Raw genomic sequence first — 25,074 nt, 5'->3', positions numbered from 1 at the left:
GTGTTCGGGGAACGCATTATTATCTAAGCGATCGTAATCATCCCTTGTTAACGATCTAGCTGCGAACACGATGGTTCGTCGACGCACTTCATCCCAAGCTCAGAGAGCTGCTGATTCATAAGACATAAAATAGGTCGAACGTGGATGAGCGGCTGGAACAATAGGTAGCTAATGATCAAAGTGCAAGTTGAGATGCTCCGTCGGCCGCTACACAGAAGACACAAAATCGAATGCAAGATGAACATATTGTTCGTTAGTTGCACGCCACCTCGAACGGCGAAATCAGGAGCCTGTTGTACGGCGATGTACAGCCGAAGGAGAACATTTTTGGAGATTGGGTCGAGCAGTGTATCTGTACAGCGAAGAAATTGAAGCCAGAATTTAAATTCGATAAAAATATACAGGAATATTATGAGACGAATTTAGACAAAAAATTTGGTCTGACTAACGCAGGTGTACTACTACTATTGACACATACGTCGATTCATTTTACCTTTTACTGTTAGATTCTACTCATAAGTAGCGCTATTGTTGCAGTTGTTGCACAAAATTTAAAAAGGGAGACAAACGAGTGAACAACGTGTTAAAATAAACGCCAAACTGCTAAATAAAAAAAAATAGTACTTAAAAATAAATATCTTTCTAATGAAGAAACTATGAAATAACGATAAAACATTAAAACAAGTCGATAAAGTCAGTCCAGCTTCAAATAATTGTTCTTGGAAAAGTAGCAAGAAATCCATTAGAATCAACCTCGGCAATTTACCATTATCCGAAAGATGCGCTTAATTTATCACGCGAGAATGTACACGCAGACAGCGCGAACGTCGTGAAAGACTATAGCGTCGAGTCACGGGAAAGATAAGACAGCGAGAAATTAATTGATTTCTCCAAGCGCAGGCAACATTGCGAGGCAAAACGCAAGTTTGCGAGAAGTCGGTCCGCATCAGTGTCTCGCCACTGCGGCACCTGTCGGTTCCTCTTTTTATCGTAGTCACCGCCATTATCCAGCCTAGCATTTTTCGCAAGCTTTCACTCGCTACTTGCCATCCTCGTCACATTAAAGTTAGAACGCAACGACACGCCGCCATTTTAGGAAAGCGCCGCCTTTTAAGCCGACTGTCCATTAAAACAGCGGTAGCCGGATGAACCGCGAGTCGTTTTAAAACTGGCATTCCTTAAACCGAATGCAGCCACCGCGTTTAGCTCGTGGACTAATGGACTGCGTTTCGATCGAATGGAGCATGAGACAGCGACTCGTTTCCCTTCTCGATGTCCTTTCGTCGCAGCGAGCGAATGATTCGCGTCGAAACGAAATCGCCGTGGAAAGAAATCTGAGAACGCTTTTTGCTCGCGACATCCTTCGAGGAAAGCTTAATCTGTACTTCGTGTCGCGTTACCAGCCTCCACCCTGCGACATTTAGCGTTTCCCCTTGTGCGTCTGCCAGATGGGGACGTGACTGTTTTAACTCGAAGCACAGCAGCTTGGCGCGGGGATGTTGAAGAATTGGTTCGCGTGGAAACAGCAGGTTCCTTGCGTTTGTTTGTTGGCTCGACGAGTAGTTTTGGCTTTCGTATTATAATACGAAGAAGAAGTTGGGGAAGATTGTTTCTTCTAATAGAACCTCTCTAAACGATAGAACAATTGAAAGGAAACATTTCATCCTGTTGTATACGAAGTATCAAAGAAATTTCTTATCGCAGATTCGGAAGCCTGGGTACATTCGCAAATGCAATTAGAGCAGAACGTTGTCTCCGAACACGGAGTTCACTCGCTAACAATTTTGCTCGAGCAAATTGGCGAAATTGGAAGTTTTATCGGTGTATCCGGGATTTCAGGTTCCTGTATCGCGATATTCGCCATCATTTATCGATATGTAGCTCTGGCCATAATCGTATAATTCGATACCACGGTCACTTTGGCGAAAAGAAAGTTCGTGACCTGACAAAGTTTAATCGAGCGTCGAATTAGTTCCATGGTCGAATGGTTTTCCGGTAGTTTAGCATCTCTCCTCTCTTTTATTCGTCCGAAATTCCTGTCGACGCCGTGGTTTTTGCACAGCGAGCAACTCGATAGCCCGCTAGGAACGCGCCGCGGGTTTCTCGGCCGAAGAAAACTGGTATTTTCGAGTCTCGGCTGAGATCCAAAGAGTAACTCACGCCGATGCGTATATCCAACGTGACAAAGAAGAGTCTCGCCACCAAAAAGTTTCGCCAACGTGACGCTTTATTTACGATTCGACCGACCGCTGTTGCGCGAGGATCATAAAAGCTGACGACAGATGAAACTCGTTTCCGAGAATCGGTAAGTGCGCATGGAGCGTTGATTTTGTGACACAATATGAGAGGAGAATGTATATCGTTACATACATAGAAGATGGCGCGATAGATGTTCAGGTGACTTCTACAACTTTCCCAAGCTTACGATACAAATAATTTGCTATTTTTGAAGGTTCGAGGATTTATTTTAGTTTGCGAGGAAATCTTCGCTTTACTTTCGAAAACCAACAAAATAGGATCAATTCCCCTTTTTCTGTAGATATATAGAGTTACGCGCATTTCAAACGTTACGACGTGTTGTAACGTAGAAACTCTGTCGAAAGGCATTCGATTAAATTTCGTTCGTCGTGTAACTAGTCGTTATCGTAAAAATAGTGCAATAATTTACGAAAACCAATTATGGCAGTAGCAGTTTTATTAATATCGTACAAACTCTTACTGTGTACACCGGTGAGATTTTACTACTAATTTACATGTTAAGATGTTATATGTTTCAAGCTAAAGAAACATCCTGTAAACTATCTACGAAGTAACGGTTTGCAGGTGCGAGCGACACAGTGGTAAGAGTGGCGCGCAACTTGGCCAAGGGGTGGTTATCGCGATGATAAACGCGGTCGCGTTGGAAATTGTAAATGCAGATTTATAGCGTTTATTCGCTACACCTGGGAGGGTTGGGGAAGCAAGTATAGATCTGGATCGGGGTGTTGGGAATAAAAACAAGCAGAAAGCTCGCGGGTTAGCGAACGTTGCACACGTTCACGGTATTACTTCTAAGTACTTTAAAGACTCTCCGGCTGGCAACGTGGAAAAATGTTGAACTTTCGTAAATCCATGGAATAAGGCGAGCGGAGTTCCTTCGTGGTGTGCTATTATGAGATACCCCCGTGGCTTTTTTGCCGGTCAATGGCGGCAGGATGCTCGAGGGATAGCAGAGAGAAAGGGGTGGAAAAGATAAAGAAGAAGGGAGGTTCGAGGGTGGAAACAGAAGAGCAGCAAGGAGGTGGAGGAAGCAGAAAGAAGAAGGAGACGCGGCAAAGAAAGAGGACGGGGTTGGATATCGCCCTATTGGAGACTCGACGAAAACGCAAAGTACAATCCACAGAGCCAGGATGCAGCCAGTCTGCGGAGCAACGTAGGCAAGAAACAATGCAGCCATCACGGCTCCAATCCCTTCGCTCGCTACCCCGCAATCTTATCGAGCCCAACCTACTTGTATCTCTCTTTTCCACTTCCTACTACGTAGCGGCTACGTGCGTTGTGTAGTCGCCGTCGCGTCGGTTGTGTGCATATATAATACATACGTACAACTGTACACAAGGGAACGCCGTTGTACGGGCGAATAGGAAACCACCGAATGCGATGATTTGTAAGGAACTAGACAAGTAACGTCGGCCTTCTTCGCGTACTGTTGGAAGACTCGACGAGCCGAATTGCACGACTATTCCACACTGGTGGTGATTTTCTCCTGTTCGGGGACTCCTTAAACATAACCGATTATTATGACAGTCGATTGTTAGCTAAGAATTGCGCCCCTGTCGAGCACATCTGAGGAAACGAACGTCCTTACGAACGATCTTGAACTTTGCGAACAAATTACATACATACATACATATGTAAATGTGCGACGCAATTTTCTCCTTTGAACGTTACAAAATGTTCCGATATAATACACGTAAAACGTGAATCGATATTTGAAACACTTAGTTTCCTTGAGTCGAAGGAGCACAGACAAGAGGGTGAGTGGTTGGAAGATATAGTCGTTGACGAAGATGAACGATGGCAAAGCATCGTTTTACTTTTTCACGTCAAAATGTATGCTACCGCGATTCATCCGAGCTAGCAAGTTATTTGTCCCGCTGAGTTTTGAATTTTACACTAGAGGATACCAGATACGCATCAATCTTCTTGGATTTCACACCTCGGTCCTCCCGAATACGACACGTTAATCCTGAAGCTGCAGAACGTAGTCGTTAATTTAACAACAGAAGAGCACGTCGACGATCGTTCTCGAGAGGAGAGCAAACCTTCCCTTCAACCACGAATATTGCCGCGTTCTCCCCTGCCGTTTTTCACGAACCGTTTGTTTATTTATACGACGGTTCTGTACACAGCGATATTCGATGGAAGTACGATGGAACAAGTACGTAAATACCTTCTGTCGTGAAGAACAAACCGGAAGCCACACGGCGAATTACCTCTGTTCACAGTCGCGTGCCGCAGAAAAAGATCGGAATGGAAACTCGAAGAAGAAAGAAGATTTTTGCCCGCCGCGTATTCAACACTTTCAAAACACGTAAATCTTCTCTACAGTGAGCGATCGGAGTCGCGGAGGAAGAAAATTCCGCGAGCAAAAAGCTCCACACGAAGAAACGTCCTTTTACGGAAAGAAATCTGTGTCGAAAAGTATTCCGTCGGTGGTTGAAAATCACGTTAAGCCTCTAAACCGAAGTACCTTAATCTGTGATTCTTTAGCCAAGAACGGTTCACGCGTAGCAATGCTGTCGTCGCGTGATCGGGATTAAGCGTTAAGCAGCTTTTACAATAAGCAGACACGTGTTCGACGAGAGCAACGAATTCTCCTTTTCGCTGGCATTGTACTCGAAGAACGATCTTTCGCTGGAGATGAAGCGTATCTGTTTATAGTACGGACAAACATGACGTAGATCGATGAAAAGTTTATTACATTCTCAGAAAAGGATGACTTCATACAAGCAGGGTAAGGTAGAGATATTTGGATTAGGAGGATATTCGCGTCCAGTTAATTAATTTATCCAGTAATCGGATCATTTGGATTACGAACAATTTTTAAGTCACCTACGTTTGAAAACAGTGAGATATATCGTATACTTACATTGGCAGCTCAGTGGCCATAGTTTTCTCAGAACATACATAACTTCTCGTCTAACAATTGTGTTAAAAAGAAAGTTTGTTCAACTAATATTAATATTGTCAATTGTATTCATCTTAATTTAGCGACGTGTGTATATCGTTTTATTTCTGTGTTACTATTTTGTTATTCATTTTATCAGTTCTTATATAATATCACATCGTCGACTGAAATAATTCAGATCAACTGTCCGTTCTCTGATGTTTTTTTGTCGTTGGACTTGAGGTACACGATATTTTCTCATTCTTTCGTTATGATGCTAAAGACTAATGGTGTCTCATAATATACAAGAAGTTTGATTATTCTGTGCGAAGTAGCAGATTGAATTCTAAGATGTTGAAGCTTGGTTGACTCAAATAACCTCACCTTCTACATCAGAAATATATATATATATATATATATATCATTTTACTCTCCAAAATCTAAAGCGCGTATTTGGATAATCTACTGCAAATTGTTAGGGATTTGATGCTATATCTCTGTGGCGTAACACAGCCAAACATTGGCAGTAACGCAGCGAAGAAAAATTACTGTCTGTCCCGAACAGGCAAGTACTTTCAAAAGTGTGTGCCACTCGGAAGATTCCCAAAGGCAAGGTACGGTTGGCAACTTCCTCGTGGCATTCGCACCGCGATAAATCTTCATTTCCGCCGTTATCCTTCTAATCTAATATTCTCGTTGAGTTACAGCTTTGTTCGAGTGCGCACCCCCGTAGCCGCCAGCTCCGATATCTGGTAATTTTGACGGGGAATAGTCGGAGAGTAAAACGAGCTAGATGGTAGACACGTTTCTACCACTCTGTCAGCCCGTATAAATCAGATATAATTATTCGGAATTGTGGCCCGGCAGTACGCACGGAAACACGTGTACGTCTTCCGCGCAAATTGCGCTTCGGGTATCGCACGTTGTGACCTGAATTCTGAAGCAATCAGCGACTGGCATTAAATTACATATGCGCTCTATCGGTTCGAGAAGCCGCCACTTCGATGACGTAATTAGTCAACGACGTAATACGGTTTGCTGGTAACATAGCTACCAATTAATGTAGAAACCGGAGTTGTCGAGTAATTAATGAAGCCTGAACGATCTACTAATTCCCCTCGCCTACCAGCAGAACAACTCGATGCCCTTTCGACTTGAATCTTCTTGGCGAGAGGAAGTTTCGTGACGACAACGTTATATACATGTACTTGGGTTACTAGCGAGTAGATACCTGCACTGTACATAGTTGGTTGGTGTAGTTACACCAAAGTACTTGCCATTTCCGTTCTTTTATTTCACCACTAATTTCGAAGGTAACGTTTAAACGCAGAAAACTTTGTCCCTATCTCCTTTTTTCCCTTTCTTTTTTTTCAATTCTCGTGCTCGTCTTGGTTTTCTTCCACGTGGTAAGAGATATAAACACATCGGATGCGTTTAAGGAATTATTTAGGGTCGAGGTGATTCATAAGGTTGGTACGTCGTCGCGTGGTCGTGAGGAATGACATAGGAGGAACTTTATCGGCGGAAAAAGGCGAACGCGAAAAGCACGAGTCTCGCAATGGTCGGCAACAGACACATTGTGCGGCTAATTAGTGGCAACTTTATCACGGTGAAGTTGCTTGTTCCAGGTAAATACATGAGAAAGACCGGGCGCCATTTGAAATTCGCTTTGCCAACGATACACACGGCCGGTGTATATTTAATAGAGTCTTAATTGGAGTCGACGGCTCGAAAGGTTTAATTGGACATCGTTCCGCCGCGGTTTCTGCTCCCTTCAGCCCTGCTTTTTTCTCTCCCCGTCGCGCACCTCTCCCGCTCGCTCTGTCTCTTCTTCCCTGTCCCTTTTTCTCTAACGCTCTTTCACGTGACCTCGCTCGAGGACCGAGCCTCCGGATTACATAGTCAATGAGCGATGGTTCAAAGGATATCAAGATGTTCGTTTGAGCACACTGTCTATCCGTTTAAACATCGCGCGTAGCAGCGCCGCACCACGCCGCCACTCTCTCTCTCTCTCTCTCTACTCGATACAGATCGTCGAGTTTCTATACTTCGAAATCACTTGCCATTGCGGCTATTAATTAAAATTCTCTTCCATGTTCGATTTTTTTGGCTACCGCGACGCTCTGCTCCCGTGGTAAAGCATTTCGACGAAGGATACTTTTCGAAATTTTGCACCAGACTATCCGCGTTCTCCTTCCCAAATTAATTCTCCGTTTATGTCTGCGAAGATTTCCTGAGAAACTTGTGTGTGGGATAGAGGAGGGGATAGAGGTGCTATATCTTGTTTTTCAAAAAATCACAACTCTGGTAGTAACGTATTAAGAGGTAAATTCTCTTAGGAGATTTTTCTACGAAATTTGTACAAAAGGGACAACTTTGATTCGTTTCGAATTTAAGATTAATCGGCAGATCCTTTAAGAATATTTATAGGCCGTACGAAAATCATTCGAGATTCTTTAAAAGTTACGCTTCGGTTCGTTTAAGATCTCAGGGTTATCGTATCAAGGCTACTTAGAAGCCATTTAAACTCAGCCAGAAATCATTCAAAAGTACTTCGATGTCATTTAAAGATCTTTTAAAGAGTGACCGGTAGATAAATCGCAGGTCAATTCCATTTATAAGCCATTTAGTCGTCCGAAGAATTATTCGCTCGAAAAGAACTGAAAAACTTTCGTGTATGGAAAACTTATATTACCCTCCGTATAATATTTTAAATAGAAATTCATAGTCCACGTTTAACACTGACAAGTTCGTTCACTTGCGCGTATATATCAAGACCGATAAATATTACACGCAGAGGGTAACAGGTTGATTGACAATCCAGCAGATTATCTATTTAAACGGTAAAGATCCAACGAACCGGAAGTAAGAACGAGACACGCGGAGCTGTCACAGCCGAGGAGGCAGAATTATTAACGCGTGATCAAGCCTCTCGTCGCTAGGAGCAATCGGTGGCAAGCGAATTGCTGTCTTTTTTCTTTTTCTCTCTCACTCTCTTTCAATTCGAGTATCGATCGATCATCGAAGTCGCACTTTCTCTCTCTCTCTCTCTCTCTCTCCTTCCTGTATCTTTTTTCTCCCTTTTTCTCGGTTTTCTACCCCACGCCGACGCGCCGGTCACTTTTCAACGCGAACGACGCTGACGTTGAGGCGTAAGTCGGATGTAAATGGCATAAAAAGTTTTGAGCGTGCATATGCACGAACCGGTGCAACCGGGAGCGGGAGTATGAACAAGGGTGTGGTGGCGGAGCGTTGCTGGAATATGGCAACTGGAATTGCACATTGGTAGGAGAGAGAGAAAGAGGGACCGTGCTCCCTGGAGAAAGAGGGACGGTTTGAGAGGCAACGACAGAGAGGGAGTGAGAGTGAATATAGGCAGAACGAGACGGATAGAGTGCCTGAGCGACAAAGAGAGAGGCAGAGGCGAGCGACGATCAATACGCCATCAGCTTAAATTACAATAATAACGGCGACCAGACAAAGCGAGCGGACCATTATAAAATAGTGCAGTCGTAAAAAGCTGCCGTGTCGCGGAGTTCAACCGTACGACAAACACCAACCACCGTTTAGTCGATGCCGAAACTGAAATAAAATGTTCATCCATTCGGATATATATCATGGTATTACGGTCGAAGATGTGGATAAATCGATAGTATCGTGTTGATTGTTACTTGTATTAATGGAAGATCGATGTATACGGGATTAGTAGGATTCCCTGTCCACGGACAGTATGAATTTCCAAGTCATTAAGCGTACCTATACTTTTTTGATCGACCATGGATAATCAATTTTAATAGTGACACGTCACTGTGAACGATCTCTCTTCGCGCGTTCCTACGTTCATCGTCTTCGGGGAAAAACAGAGCGCCTCGTTTTCGTGACGCGCAATTATTCGTCAATATTTAAATGTCGTCGTTTCATTAACATTGAAATTATAACGATGTTCGAACAACACTTTGCGTCGATGAGCTTGCATTTTGCACGATAAACGCGCTGTATCCGCCAGATTTTTCGAATTAATAATAAAGATCCTTAACCGCGCTTGTTCGCGGTGTGTAATTAACACGATAAAATAATGTGAAAATGTAGAATTAAACGAGAGAGGAAGGAAATAAATGTAAATTTGCCGAGCATACTAACTCGGATAATACGTAACAGGGACAAAAGGAGCTCTTTCGCAGCTGTGAAAAATTGATACCGGGATCTTTGTCTCTTTCAACAAGTCCGCGGAGATTTCTTTTCCCGTGAACGTCCGAAAGATTCAAAATGCGTTTCGAGGTATCAAGTAAGAGACAGTCGAAGAAAAATTGATGAAAAGAGATGAATCCATTCTTGTGGCCTGAACCGTCTTTCTTTCCTCCCCCTCCCCTGTGTTTCCTTTCTTTTTTTTTTGCTTTCATCGTTTAATACTTTTTTATCGTTACGTTTCACCGAACTCTCGAACTCTTTAAAACGCCTTGAGAATATTTTCCTCAACGTTGCAAACGAATCAGGATCGTGAAAGTTGATCGCGCGAACCTTGAAATAACACATCAGTTTCAAACTTCCGATGGTAAACTTTTGCCATTTTACCCGTTCCACGATGAGAATTCACCATTCAGCAGGCCAACTGTGCTAGAACAGCCAGCGCGCCGGTTCGTATTTTCGATCAGAGACTTAAAGCGAAACGTTTTGTTCGTCCGATGTGTCCAAATTTTTGCCGTTCCCGCATACACAGTTAAAATTGAACGCAGCAAATCGACCACCACGCTTTGTTTCGTTCTCCCTGTTTGAAAATATTCGTTCCACTGACTCGCTTATAGAGACAACCGTTCGATAAACTCCCTTACTTGCTTATAAAACATACACTTCAAATTTAACAACAGTACAGTTCTACAATAGTATCATTTCGCGTTATTATAGAATTTGAAACTATACCGCAAGTACTTGCATCAAGTTTAATATTCTATGGATTTCTAACAACTGCGGCAACAGTTCTCGTGAATTACAGGCATTCGGTAACTTTGCTCGGAATCTCAGTCGAAAATGCTAAATACCTTTGCATTATAGAAAAATATATAAATTTAACCCACAGCTATTAACTCCGTAGGCAACAAACCTATTTACGACCCAGACAATCAAATAATCTTTTTCCATTTTCAGACCCTCATACCCCAGTTCCGCCAAGGTTCAATGAAAGAATGAGCCCAGCGCCTATACGCACGGGAGAGACGATCGTCCTTTCCTGCGTTTCACAAGGAATCCCGCCGCCCATGTACCTATGGTTTCGTGAGTCTGTGACGGGCACGGCGATGATCTTCAATTCAGAAAGGATCTATGCGAGAGCGGGCGCGTTGGTGCTTCAATCGGCAAGGGCGGAGGACGCAGGACGATACGTCTGTCACGCCAACAATACAGCTGGTTCCGAGATGGTCGAATTGGAGGTTTCCATTATAAGTAGTCTCTCCATTCACCTGGTACCTCAACAGGTTAGTTTTCGGTACTCTCGTTTAATCTTCGAGCGCCATTCCTATCAGTAGCCTTAAAATGATCGTTCGATCGTCTGTTTTATTCTATTGTACACGATGATGCGTGACTTTTATTGACTCATGCAGGATGTATGTTGATTATCGTTGCTTGGAAAAGAGACGAATTGATAGAAAAATTGGATCATTCGACGTCAAAATGAAACGTTAATTAGATATATTAAAATAATGTTAAAATATGACAATATAGTAGATAAGCGTATAGTAGTTTTAGTCGCTGATATTTTTATTTATTATAAAGGAAACTTCGATATTCAACGAAAGAATACACTATCTGTTTTCATTTTAAATGGTAAATGAATTTTTCTGCAACTAAATATACCTTTCGTGCCATATACTGATCGCTGTTTTTGGATTACCCGACCATACGTTTACTCGATTAGAAATTCCACAAAGAATGGTTCCGAGAGAGTCTAGAGTCTACCATCCAATGCATATCATTTAGCAGACCTCGCGGACATTCTCAGGGCAAGTTCAGTCACGGTTTGTCCAATCTCAAGCACTCATCTTTCCATGCATTTCGAACGTTCGCAAACACTCGCGACAAATCACCCAAAATTCTCTTCCCCGTTTTTATTCGTCAAAGTAGCTTGTAAATAACTTGGTACTCGTCCGGAAAATTGAAAGTAGCCCGGAATTCATTCGGAATAAACATCACGTAAAATCGATTTGGCCTGCCTATAGTTTCAACAGGTTAGCATTCGTTTCACCCCGGTTAAGTATCGCCAGCCAATCGATTCCGTTTTATCCGCTCGAAGGAAGACTTTGATTCGCCTTCGATATTGATTCAACGATCGACGATACGGACGGACGATTATTTAAACGAAAAAATTTCGTAAGTTGCTGAAAAAATTGTACGTTCTCTCGTCCACGTGGTGTCTCAACAGGTTAAAGGCATTCTATCCGGCGTCGATTGGATTTCTGGAACGACCCGAACGATCCGGTCGTCGCCTTCCTGTTTCATCCCTCGCCGGATTATCCCAATACTTCGAGAAATCTTGAAACGCGCATCGCGTGACGATGTTGTCGATCGCTTCGATTCGCGCGTCGCAAGTTTCCGATTCTCGAGGAAGAAGGATGATCGTGCCGTCCGGAAATAAATTCTATAACGTTACGGTCGCTCCGTAAGAAGCAGCAAAAGGACCGCGCGGTTCTCGATGATAAGCAGCTTCTCTTTATCCGACTGATACCTCAACAGGTTAGCTCTCTTTTATTCTAGTTCGTAAACAACTCGAGAGCTACCATGGTTACTGTTTCCTCTTTCCGCTTTCTGTTTTTTCTACCCTTTGCTCTCCTCCCTTGCTCGTTTCCTTCTCTGTCGGAGAAAGTTAAGGCTTCTCGACGAGCGCCGATTCTATTTTCAACAGATCTGTAAACTACCCCCAGCGTGCCTCCCTCGCAACGTAACGGTTCGTTGCGCCGCGACTTTGTTAAATCGATGATCCTCGTTTCTCCTACCATGGACGACTACCTACGGTATCTCGAGGTCGCGAGCGCTTCACGAATAAATTCGCATCGACTACGGGCAAAGGGGAATAAGAGGGAAGTCTGGTCTTGGTTGTCATCGTTCCCATCGCGTCGTCGTTGTCGTCGTCGTCGTCGTCGACTAATTCTCATCGATGTGGATAATTGAACATCACGTCGGAGTAAACACGGTAGCGCGGATAACGACAGACCGAGTTACCATCCCTGCCAAGACGACGGATAGATCTTGAAAACATCGCACACAGTTGAAACACTTGGTGTATCTATCTGTGAATATCGGCCGAAGAGAAATAACGAGCAACTCGTTCTGTTCACCGTGAACGAGACGCTGCTATTAATTAGTATTAACTTCCGTTAATTAGTAAGCCGGTTCGTGGAGCCGCTTCGAACACGGCGCGATGCAGTTCTTCGTATCTTTCTTTGATCTTTTAACAAGCCTCGGTAATTGTGTTGGCGATGTTTCTCGGCAGGATGAACGCGTATTGTGACGACGGTAAAAGAGAAACCGGTCGAAGCTGCCACCCTGAGTCGATCGACGTGGCTATGATTCACAACGATCGTGATTCGCGCACCATGGTTTCGTCGTTGCTGGGCTGCCAAAGTTATTGGATCGTGTCGAACCCCCGGGTGAGTCGTGAAAATACGCGCCACGTACCGTGTTAAGCGTAACGCGTAACGGTGGCAGGTCGACCTCGCAAATCGTATATCCCGTCAAAACAACGAATCGCTGGCCGCACTGTACCGGGGCTGGTGCCGGAGCTGCTGCCGGGGTTGACCTCCGACGTCGCTGTAAGCGTATTAACCGGGGCGTCGATTGGCCGTGCAAAGCGGAATAATTAATAGCGTTTAAAACGAAATGTCAAAGGGGATGAATGCAGGTTGGTCCATTCAACCAATCGCCCTCTCCCTTCTATCTCACGCGAACGTTGATCCGATTTTCGGCTAAAATTTTCAAACTTGTCGCTGAACGATTCGACGCTCGATTACGGTGATCCGATGCCGATCTCCAACCATTCGGCACAAAATATACCCTCTCTCCTCTGTGAATTTGAGAAACGCGCACGGGATTTGAGAATCCTCTGCATCGGGACTCGTAGTTCGTTCGTTCGTTCGTTCGTTGGGAAAGCTGGAAGGTTTAACCATCGTTGGAGCGGAAAATAGGCGATGGTTTTAATGTGTGCCGAAATTCGGTAACGGAAAAACGCATCGGACCGCTCGGTCGGTATGTGGTCGTTAGAACGACAGTCGATGGATCCTATAAAAAAAAAAAAGGAAATAGGGATCAGCAATTGGTCCATATCATACCTTTGTGGATAGAGAGAGAGAAAGAGAGAGAGAGAGAGAGAGAGAGAGAGAGAGGAAGGGACCAGGGAACAGAATTGATGAAATATCATTCATTCGCTGGAAGCTTCTCGCATAACTTTCGCAGTCACCAGCAAAGAAACGCTCATTGCGGACGAATGAATTCTCTCGTGTATTAGCCAGCATTTGCTTCGATGGGGCTTCCTTCCATTAACGTAGCCTATTTTGTCCTCGCTTTATTAAAAGCATCGTCGCGTTTTCCGATCGCACGCAACGCTTCTTAACGCGAACTTCCACTTAATAAACTTTTTGATCGACTGTTTAAACAGATAACCACGACGGGGGCTACCTCTTTCTGCCTCAAAAATCGCAGTTTAACAACGTAGCTACGTGGACCGATTCCCAAATTTTTCGTCGCACCAAAAATTTGTCGCGATACTTGATACAAGGCAGGTGGAATACACAGAAAAGGAAATAAGCCAGTGCAATCCGATTTATTCTGTTTTCACATAACAAAGATCGTTCCATTCTTCTAATCCTATGGAACGTTTACTCGACGACGTTCTCGCGAGCGTAGCGAATCGAGAAAATTCCGCTGCATTCCTCCACTCCAACTTGAGCACACAGTCTTGTACACGTTCCACAAAATTTATGATTATTTGCCCTTATTTTTCTAGACATTCTCGCAATAATTCTCCCTCTCCCTCTCTCTCTCTCCCTCCCTCCCTCTCTCTATCTTCTGTTACTCCATTTACCCGGTATAGGAGACGCCTCGAAGTAAGACATCGAGTCGGTCTATATTGTGGTTATATCGACAATGTAAACGCATCGCTGGTCGTCGTAATAACGCCACGATAGCGTGAGGAGGAGACAAGAACAACGGGGACAAAGCGTGGATCGAGGTGCAACTCGACGCCCTCGCAGATTCGCCTTTTTTTTTTTCTTGTTCCTTCACCCCTTGCAGCCAGCTCGCTCGGTCGCCTTTAAAGGTGGCATCCTTGCGCATCTTATTTCCCATTCCTTCCTCCGGCTGCTTGAATACCGTATCAAAGGATATTTAAAGCGGTCTTCGGTTTGAAAGAAAGTTTCCTTCGAGGTCGTGGAACAAAAGAAGCCAGGCGAGAGCAACGCGCGCGATCCTCTTGACAATATTTAATGGCCGTCGTCGTGGCTCGATTCAGCACGCGACGCCTCTCGTCGAATTTCTCTGCCCTTGAACCGACTGTTCGCGCCCCGTAAACCGAGGAAATTGACCTCGCGATCCTACAATTTGAATATAGATCCCGTGGCAAGTTTATTGCAATTCGTCGAACCATGCCGGAGAAAATTGGTCCTTTTTCATCGATCGGTGCACGCTCGATGTATTATGTGCCCGAGGAATCTCTTCCACGAGCCTTTGACGCATGGAACGCCTTCGAAATTCATGACCCGAGGGCGGTCGACGTAACGCGAACCCGGCCCAAAGTGTACACTATACAATGTACATTGCACACCCATATGGGCGTATGTGTATTGATATATCGGTGGTAATCAGGGCGCAGAATCGTCGTTGCCGTATATCGTCAATGACCGAATAAACGGGTCTCTTCAATAATACATAAGACGAGATTCCTAGCTAGATCAAAGGCTCGTTTCCTCGATCGGTGATCAATTAAGCGACTGAAAATGCATATGGAAATGCCAGTAAGCCACTCCATTCAACCGCGTTCCGGTACATCGGATTCAATGCCTCGTGGTAGACATGCGTTCTATCTTGCCTAGCTCTGTCTTTTCTACTTAGCACCGGTTAATCCTACCATTAGGAGCGTTCCGATGCTTGTAACATAATAATAACGGTGTGCTAAGCATTGTTGCATATTATAGTACCAGTTTCCCGAGTAATTAGAATGGTAAATAATTTACATCAGGAGGCACCGGAATGTAATGGAAAATAATACATCGATACTCTCTAGACATTACGTAAATTGCTGCAACGAGATCCGGTGTCTTGTCCATTTCATATCCGGTAATATGATCGAGTATCTTTCGATATGTAGTTGCAGTTAAATGTGAACAATCGTATCAAGAATTGAATCGTCTCGCGACTTATTATTGTTTCGTATATCAAAGCTTCGTTGTTGAACCGCTCGCTATAACTCGTTTACAGAGAACGATTCTCGTTAATAGATAAATCAGATGTGAGGGCAAACTGATCAAAGGAAAATGACCGCGCGACCCGGAAGCAATTAAGCTCTCGAAGGTGGACGATGAAATACCAAACAGGACATTCGATTTGCCGGTATGCTCGCGCACGGTGTACTGGAATTCGCCTCGTTGTGCCTAAGCACGTTAGGCGTTTTCTCGCAGCGCGGTGCGACGTTCCGAAACGATCGCGTGCCACTTCGTCCTCCTATCTTTTTCACGATCACGTTTGTATCGACCTCTACAAAGCTGTCTACCGCGCATTAAAGCTCCGATCTCTGATAATTTCGACGAAACGTTTGACAGAGATCAAAGGATGCCTTCCCGGAATCGATACTTCGTCGAAGTTTCCAAAATGGGAAAGGAAATTGGAGTCTGGTATTAATATGGCGATTCTTCTTGGCAAACGCCGCGAGCAAAGCTCAACCATGATATTATCTATCGTCTTTTGTGCACGCGCCAGATTCCAAAGAACCCTGTAATCGGATCTTTATCTTCCGCCGTTACAATTAAAAAATACGTGCTCCTCTTGCCAACTAATAGACGTATATATTATACATAATGTATAACGAGCCATCCTTAGAATAGAATCACGCAAGTACTATCAGATATCGGTAGTCATAAAATCTGCAGCCGTTAGTTCGCTAACGCGTTGAAAAATTATCGTACAAGATATAGCGAGCTGGTATCGGGTAGTTAGCTTCTCGAAATCCTTTCTCGGTTATACACGCTCGTGCCGGAATCGATGTTCACGTCGAGAGGAACATCGCACAGCTGCTGTAGCTCGAAAGCAGAATCCACTCGAAATCGGCCAACTTTTCCTTCGGAACGATATTAAGTTCCGAGGACAGCCGAGGATATTAAATATGACATTTATTGGCGAACGTGAGCTAGGAATCGATAACTGTTGCAGGTCACCGTCGACCTCGGCAAGGACGCGGAATTTCAGTGTTCCGTCACTGGCCAACCAATCCCGGTGATCTTCTGGACCAAGGACGGACTTCCCGTGGGAGAAAGCGCCTCTGGTAGAAGCAAGATCACGGGGAAAGATGGCTCGACGTTGCGCGTCTCCTCTGTGGTGAGGGACGACAAAGGAATGTATCAATGCTTCGCGAAGAACGACTACGAGATGGTACAGGCGACCGCGGAGCTTCGACTAGGGGGTGAGTCGCTTTAACTTTTAAACTCTCATTCGCCCCTGTTTTATGAACAGTGCGTGGATAAGACGGGGGAAATGGACGAGACCGGAGGCTGTTAACGCCGTGGCCCTGGCACGCGAAATTACCTTTTCGAAAGTTAAAAATTTAAGGCCAATGAAAATATATCTGGCGTTAGACCCCATAGCTGGCGTTACCAAAGTAACCCCTCACTCTGCTCCCCGCCGCGCGTAATTCGTACAACACGAAGACGTACTTAAAGGCGTTGCGCAAAGAGTCAAGACGGATTAGTATACCTAAGCGCTCGTAACCTTCCTCCCTAGCGAGTTCCACGAGCTCCATGGAAGTTTTATAAAAGTCTCGTTTGAAAATAATAAGGCTAAATTAAAGCTATTACCCGTTAACCAAGCACCGGCTTGGTCTCCATCGCAAAACTTTCGCACGACTACCTCGTCGACTTTTTTTTTTTGATAGCTTTTCATCGACCATTCGCGAAATTAAGTCCGTTAAACGAGCTACAAAAAAGAAGGAAGGAGGGCTACGTATTACGATGACACTTTGTCCGGTCGGATGGGTTGAATATTTTTAATTAACGGGCACGTTCGCCTTCTGATACGCATCCGTGGCTCTCGGTCGACCCTTAGAGCGAGAAACGACGAGGAAGGAGGCCCTTCTTTCGACTTAGATCCATCGACCAATCGATATCGAACCAAGTATAAAATTCTGCGAACCTTTAGTTTGGAATTTCATCTGGAATTTATATCCAGTCTGGCAACACGATTCCACGCTTCGTCGCATCCGGCTGCTCACCCCTTCCAACTTATTTGCAGCGAACGGTACTCTGTCTTTCTCTTACCTTCGCCCTTATCTGTGTCCCCAGGAAATCCCTCGTTCAACCGAATTCTTTCATTATTCCGTCGGTTTCTATCCCGATCTCGTCGCGTCTCCGCGGTCTAAACCCATTCTCGCGGACGGAACGAGCCAAGTTCGAGAAGGGCGACGCGACAAAAAGCTCGGTCTGGCTAGGTAGATGGGAAATAAGACTGCGCGAGTCGTGCAGGAACGAGAAGGAGAATGAGGCATGGCGGACGAAAGGAAAGGGTGAAGGAAGGGCGAGGAAAACGGCGAAAAGAAAGGAGAAAAAGCAGGAGAGAAGCGTCGAAAGGAAGAGAAAAAAAAATGCTTAACGAGGGCGATGCATAATGGAGAAAGGAGAAATCCACTGGTTGGCGTGCCGTGAAATAAATACATACCATTTGTCTTAGTCACGAGGGTGGGAAGCCGGGCGAGGCCGCCGCCAGCTCGTCGAGTGAAAGAAACGCATCGCCAGCGAACGGAGAGACGAGAACGTTGCTTAAAAGTGTTGGTATCCGCTCGAAATTCCCGCGCAAAAACGAACGCCGCAGTGGCCAGGACGGATGGCCGCTTCGTCGGCCAAATATTCCCCGACTGACGTCTTTAAAACTGGCGTCGTCGACGAAAAGGTCTTACTCCATGTGACATAATCCATTACCTTAAACGACGACGCTGTCAGTCGACCGTCTTAAGTGCACGTACATACCTACCGCTATTTTCGTCTTAGTGTCACGTACACGAGACTGAGGCATCAGCCGACATTTCTCACTGGCTGCTGGATGTTTCGAGTACCGATGTCTTCGTTTACCATCTTCCATCTACGAACCTCTTGTTTAACCAACTACTTCGAGACGCGAGAACAAGTACTCGAAAGCACGTTAACGTTTCTGGAAAGACGGATCAAATAGCAGGAAAGAATCATAAGAGCGCGACGTGTAATATTGACTCTTAGTTGGAGGAAATTCTGGTTCCAGCGAAATTGTGCATCGAGAAAAATGTTTTAGCACGAGAAACGTACTTTTAATAACATGGAATTCGTAACTGATGGATATGGACTATCGCCGCGCGAGAGCAAAGTATCAGAAACGTCCAAGCTCGAACTTTCCTCTAAAACTACTACTTGTAACTAATTTAACGAAGACGAAGAGTCTATTTTATTCGACTAACGTTTGTGCTTCTAGCTCGTATTGAACGATGTCCTCGTCGAACGGAAAGAGCAGAGAAAAGACAGGCGTTCGTTTATTTCCCAGCTCGACTCTATTTCTCAGTCAGGGCATAGCACGGTGGAAATTTTTAAACGTCGAAAAAAGTTGGAATTCCGCCGATCGTTCGGTCTGGCGGCTAGAGAACACGTTCAGCTCTCCGCAGTTAATAACTTTCCCTTTCCGTCCGCCGATAAGTCACGACGTTCCCCGTTTGTACGTTCCTTTTGTTCACGCGGACGCACGGTCTCCTTTTCATCGACCAACACTACTGTCCTTTTAAATAATTTATGCATTTAACCGGACGGCAGTCGGGAAAAACGAGCGAGAATCGAAATCGTTCTTTCTCCTCTTCTCGTTCTTTCTCCGTCTCGATGTGTTGTATCGCTTTGTACAATTCGAAATAATTGGAATCGGACTAATCCTATCGCGTAACAAAGGGAAAGAATCAAAGCGGCCAACTTTTGTAGCGATATCGAACCGACTTTGAAAAGGAGGAAACAGATGTACGTCCGCGTAACGTAGAATTCTTCTATTCACTGCGTGCGTGCTGTTTTCTCCCTATCTCCCATTCTTTCTCTTTCCTTCTACCAATTTATTTTACCGGAGATAGCAGAACGGTTTATGGAACGTACATATGGTCAGGGAAAAGAATTAGAGAGAAGGGGAATTTTGGCAGCAAGCCAAATAATTCCGCGAGAAAATTCTGTCGGTCGTGAAATTGCGAAATATTTTGTAAAATACCGGTATTAAATTTTTCACCTGACCATAGCATAAGTCAATATTCCGTCCGATTCGGGTCAAGCGTGTGTAGCGCTTTATTTTTAAATGAACGTAACAATAAAGGGGTGTTCGGAACGAACCGAACGGTAATTTCGAACGGTAATACCCCGTCATCATTTTCATAGAACGCCAGAAATCCCAGCGTCATTTGTGATACTGGCAAACTTCCATTTTATTTATACCGCTTTAACGCGTTTACAGAACTGGCAATCACGCCACGGTAAATAATGTCTTCCTGTCGAATTACGTTGCGTCGCACCGCGTCGTCCGATACGCTCTGCTTCCTATCAACGTGATCCGTTGCGTTTCCACGCAATCCACATACCAGAAGATAAAATACGCTAAAACGTTATTACAAGCTTTTTTAAATTTAAAAAATTATCATTATTCCTAATCAAATAATCGGTGGGCATAATGAAAATTCTATAGACAATCGTTTCAAAAAGTTGGTTCTAAACTTTTATATCGTGGATTCATTGACGTGAAATTCGATAGGCGATCGAGTGAGTAATCGCAACGCGAAGCACATGTAATGCAAGAAAGAACAATTATTCCGACGTTTCCATAACAACCGCGTAATGACAACCGTATGGCCGACTCGTACTACTGCGAGTATCTGATCACCAGTACGAACCACTTGGAGCCTCATCAAAGCCGCACGTGCTAAACCCTGCCAGATTGGATTCAGAATTTCTCTGCATTCGAGAATAACTACAAATTCCTACCGAACGTCCAGTAATAATTCCAGAACCAACAACTTTCAGGCGTACGAAAATAAAAATACACGGGTATCCTCTTAATCCGGAAAAGATATTTTTTTCTATACTGAATCGATATTTCATCGTGCTCCTGTAATACCAGATATCAAATTCTATGATATCAAAGATGATACTAAAACAACATCGATGCTCGGCTCGTTACGCGCAAGTTGAAGAGGAGAAGCATCGAACGACTGCAGCTTCTGGGCGATATCGTGGACGCTTGGTGGGCGATATGCTGCGAAGTTTTCGATAATCGGTCTATGGGTTGAATGGCAACGAAAGCGGCAGACCCCCGTAGAATAATATGCGGTCCGCGAAACAGGGCGTGGCATTCGGCAATACGGCATCCTGATTTACACCGTGAGCAAACAGCCGCGCAACTCTGTGCAGCTCGGTTATTGTCGGCTCTATAATTTGGGGTTAATTCACTAGGCGGCACTCGAGTTCAGGCGTCAAACCGCAGATCGATAGTTCTGCCCGCGTACAGGTCTTGTCATGTAAATGTTGCGTGCATAATACCCCGCGTTGCGGCGAGCCAGGATCGTTTCCATGGAACGTACGCGCCGCCTCCTTGTGTGTGCGTGACCCCAGACACCCAGGGGCCACCTGAACCAGGTGCAACCGCCTCAATATTCACCCGGCAACTAGCTGCCCGATGTTTGACCCCGTACGAATTCTCCGCCGCGTGGACGAACTTTGAGATTTGAATGAATTCGAGCACGGACTCGGTTAACATAATCGCGATGCGTTCTACGTAGAGTTGGCCTTCGTATAAACAAGGAGGAGGTGGAATATCGATGATACAGAAACTGAGGTGCGACGGCATGTAGAATGGAGTTGGTCCAAGTTATCGGCTGAATCGACGACCATCTGTTTCGTATATTACGGTTCTCGCGTAATAAGGAAAGGACCCGTATAATTGGAGGAAGCAACTCTCCATTGGTCAAATCCCTTCGAATAATTTGCATGCATTTAACTGCTTATAGCGTGTATCCACGCACTGTTGAATTATTTCGAAATCTGGATGTGTTCTGGGTGAATTCAGTACGATCGATTCACCTGGTGAAATTGAAACACGCTGGCCCGGCGTAATGTGCTGGATACGTTATTTAGTTTTCGGTTGCACCGCGAGCGCTTCGCTGGAGGGAGAACATCGCCTAACCCCCGTCGAATTACAATTCCTCCCTTCGCGAAAGAGAGAAAGAGAGAGAGAGAGAGTGGCAAAAAAATGCGATTTTTCATCGAAACGGTAAAATGAAAACGTGGAACAAAATAACCAACTGAATTACCTACAACATATTTTCTGTCTCCCCTTTCCTTCTTTTTTTTAACTTTTTTTTTTTTATTAATGAAAAATCTATGAGTTTTGCACGGAACGCGTACGGTATCTGTAAAATCGTTGGAACCACGCGCAAGAAAATTTTATTCCACGCTTTCGTTCACCTTCGGTCGCTTTAACGCCCATTAACGCGGCGTCCTTCGCGTAATTATAAAAACTGCTCTTCGACGTTCCGCCACGGCGATCGGGAAGCGTTTAAAACTTTAATGGTGCGCTCTTCAGACGCGGCGCCGCAACTTCTGTACAAATTCATCGAACAGACCATCCAGCCTGGCCCTTCGGTGTCGCTCAAGTGCATCGCCACCGGAAACCCGACGCCGCACTTCTCTTGGACTCTGGACGGGTTTCCTCTTCCACAAAACGACAGGTAACAACATCATTTTTCACTCTTACGCCTCAACCAGGAGATTAAGAGCGGAAGGAGCCACGAACGGGAAATAAGAAAGAGAAAAAGATTAGAAATCGATGGATAGTGTGTACACAATTATTTTCGGTTATTAAACCGCAGGCCGATGGAAAATCAGACCGCTTACGAACGTTATAACGCCAGGTCCCGTGGGAACGGATACCTGCCTGCGGGCTTCGATTCTCCGAACCAATTGAGGGGAAAATTACCAATCAACCAGGCTCAGTCTAAACTTTTTAGAGTCGCTCGATTTAGAATGATAGATTTGACGGGATCGCGTGCAGGCTATTAATAATGTATCCACCTGTGTTTTCCTTTCTTTTATATCGAGTCGCTTCGGTTGATTTACGGTGTTAAGCGACTCGTGATCGAGTCGATAATGATTTCGTTATAGAGAACAAACGCGTGGTAAACGCGCATCCGCTTTTTGATTTTCCACCATACGATCCAATAAACCAGCAAAATATTAGATGACGCGAGATTTACAAAAGCCGATTCGATTCAGATTATTAGGTTCGCGTGACGCTAGGATACGGAGAGAATTTCACAGTTTTGATAATCTCGTTGGTTAAACTTTGTTTGGTCGATCTTGTGAATTTATATGGCGTTAGAATTATTTAAATATCCGTGCTAGCTTCGTAAAACAGAGTTAGCTTCCTCTATTTGCAAATACAATTTGTAGGTGCTGCGATGAAAATTAGATCGAACTACCTTGTCCAGGCAGCCCGAAAATTGGACGGTTCGCCTGCGAAATTTTTTTTCCTTGACGCGCTAAATGAGAAATTGACTTTGCGAGCGTAACGTAACGCTACAATCCGTGCGGAATCTCTGCTGCTTGCCCACAGGTTTATGATTGGCCAGTATGTGACGGTGCATGGTGACGTAATATCGCACGTGAACATCAGCGTGGTTCACGTGGAGGACGGCGGGGAGTATCGTTGCACAGCAGCGAACCGGATGGCGAAGGTTCACCATTCGGCCCGTCTCAACATTTACGGCCTGCCCCATGTACGACCGATGGGGAACTACGGCGCAGTGGCTGGCGAAACCACCGTTATCAAATGTCCGGTCGCTGGTTTCCCAATCGCGAGCATCACTTGGGAGAAAGGTCAGTGTTCGCTAGTTATTTCAGTGGCGTAGCCCATGAGAATCTTTGCACCGATCACTCTGATCGCTGAATAATCGAAATTTTTATTGATTCTTGTTTTATAATATATAGCTAACCAACGCATTTCAATGAAAAAAAATTCAACAAAAAAAAAATGTTCTTTTCTTCTAAATCTAATTTCCTTTTTTTGGGAACACTTAATTATATAGATCGGAACGATGGTCGTAATGCGACAGGGCAGAGGCTGATTCTACGTGAAAGAAATACAATAAGACAAAAATTTGGTATACATTTTCTCATTTGAGGTTTCGTTTCCGAAAAAAAAAATTCGAAGATTTAACAAATATATCTAAAATTTGGCTAATTGCGCACTGAACGAGAGTAAATAGTCGACAGGGGTTTAAACTACATTTGAAACTAAATAGAAAATGTAGACTATATTTTTCTCGTAAGATGCTTCAGTTTCGTGAAGAATAAAATTTGAAAATATATATCGTGCGCGTATACAAGACCAGTTCGTATTCGAATATGTTTAAACTTTATTTTCTTGGAAACCAGGCCTTAAACGGAAAGTCATATTCTGCACTTTTACTTACTTTCACACGTAGAATAACCTTCTATGAATTGTTTCCTCGTACTTAATCGTTAATGTATAGCTGACAATTTTTCAAACTCGATTTCCTCTGAAACGGAGCGTCGTACGAAATAATTCTATTCCGAATTTTCGACTTATTTGATTGAAAAAAGCTTGATTCAATCTTGTTAAGGTTATTTGATGTATGTGGAATCAAAGAAACGCGTGGGTAAATTGTAAGGTATTGTAAGTGTATATATATTGTGAATATTAAAGTACGAAGTGTGGAATACAATGTAAGCTGGTCCAGATCCGCACGCTAGCAATGTTACCCTGAGACTAAAAGAACTCTGAAGCGCTTGAGAAAACCGAAGACCAGATGTAGAGTTTTCTTAGAAGTGGCGATCACTTCAACAAATCTTTAACTACTTTTCTGTACGTTAAATCCAATTCCACAATTATTTTCAATATAGATTATATTATATCTTATTTGATAAATCGAAAAGAGGAGAATGAATACAATAGTTAAATATACATTAAGAATGATATCAGTTCGAAACATACATAAATTCAATACACTTATACAAAATACAGTAACTCGGACCGTAAGCCATCCATTTATTCATGAAAACGCCATCGCGCTATTAAGTTACCGGTGAGAAGAGTTCGGAAATACGCAAGACCGCTTTATCGCGAAGGACGCGAGACTCGAACGAACTTATTCTCGCGGTCTTTGTATTTTCAAAATCTCGAAGGTGTTTACTCTGATCTTTCGAACGTCCGTTACCTTACGAAGTTATCCTTTTCGACTTCTCGTGTCTCCGTGGCGTGGAAAATAAAGATTAAAGCGGGAATTGAAACGTTCGCGGCGCATAAAGAGCCCGTAAATAAGTTGCCTTGCGCGCGTCCTCGTAAATCTGCCCGGCAAGGAGACGAATTTCAGAGCAACTGAAAGTACCGTCGGTTTTTCTAGCGGTTTAAATGAACTTTTTGCCAAGCGCAAGCTATGACGGCAGAAAGAGGCGCGATAGAAAGGGAGAGGGTTGGAGAACGAAAGAGAGCTCGTGAGCTTTTATTTCGTCGACCGGAGAAACTCTAGGCTGCCGCCGCCATCCGAACGGGAACGAGCAAGTTCGAGCGTTTCTTTTCCGGTAATGATGAACCGAACTTTTGGAAAAGTTTCAAACGTTGCCCCCGTAACTTTCTCCCTTTTACGAGCGATCTAGCGTGACGTCGAGCGCGCAATA

At 44.3% G+C, this 25,074-nt stretch overlaps 1 protein-coding gene across 7 annotated transcripts in view; it reads left to right on the top strand.

Annotated features, from left to right (window-relative positions):
- The window catches only part of LOC139989161 (cell adhesion molecule Dscam2), a 136,774-nt gene that overhangs the window by 87,194 nt on the left and 24,506 nt on the right, over positions 1–25,074 (top strand). For all 7 annotated transcript variants that reach the window (XM_072007215.1, XM_072007213.1, XM_072007212.1 and 4 more), the window contains 4 exons: positions 10,292–10,617; positions 16,556–16,805; positions 21,962–22,106; positions 22,991–23,253. In XM_072007215.1, the coding sequence (XP_071863316.1) occupies positions 10,292–10,617; positions 16,556–16,805; positions 21,962–22,106; positions 22,991–23,253 (984 nt within the window). The remainder of the gene's footprint in view (positions 1–10,291; positions 10,618–16,555; positions 16,806–21,961; positions 22,107–22,990; positions 23,254–25,074) is intronic.

The sequence above is a fragment of the Bombus fervidus genome, chromosome 7, assembly GCF_041682495.2.
Source record: "Bombus fervidus isolate BK054 chromosome 7, iyBomFerv1, whole genome shotgun sequence".
In the NCBI taxonomy this organism is placed as follows: Eukaryota; Metazoa; Arthropoda; class Insecta; order Hymenoptera; family Apidae; genus Bombus; species Bombus fervidus.
The sequence above is the reverse complement of the archived record's forward strand: the minus strand, read 5'-3'. Positions and strand labels throughout refer to the sequence as shown.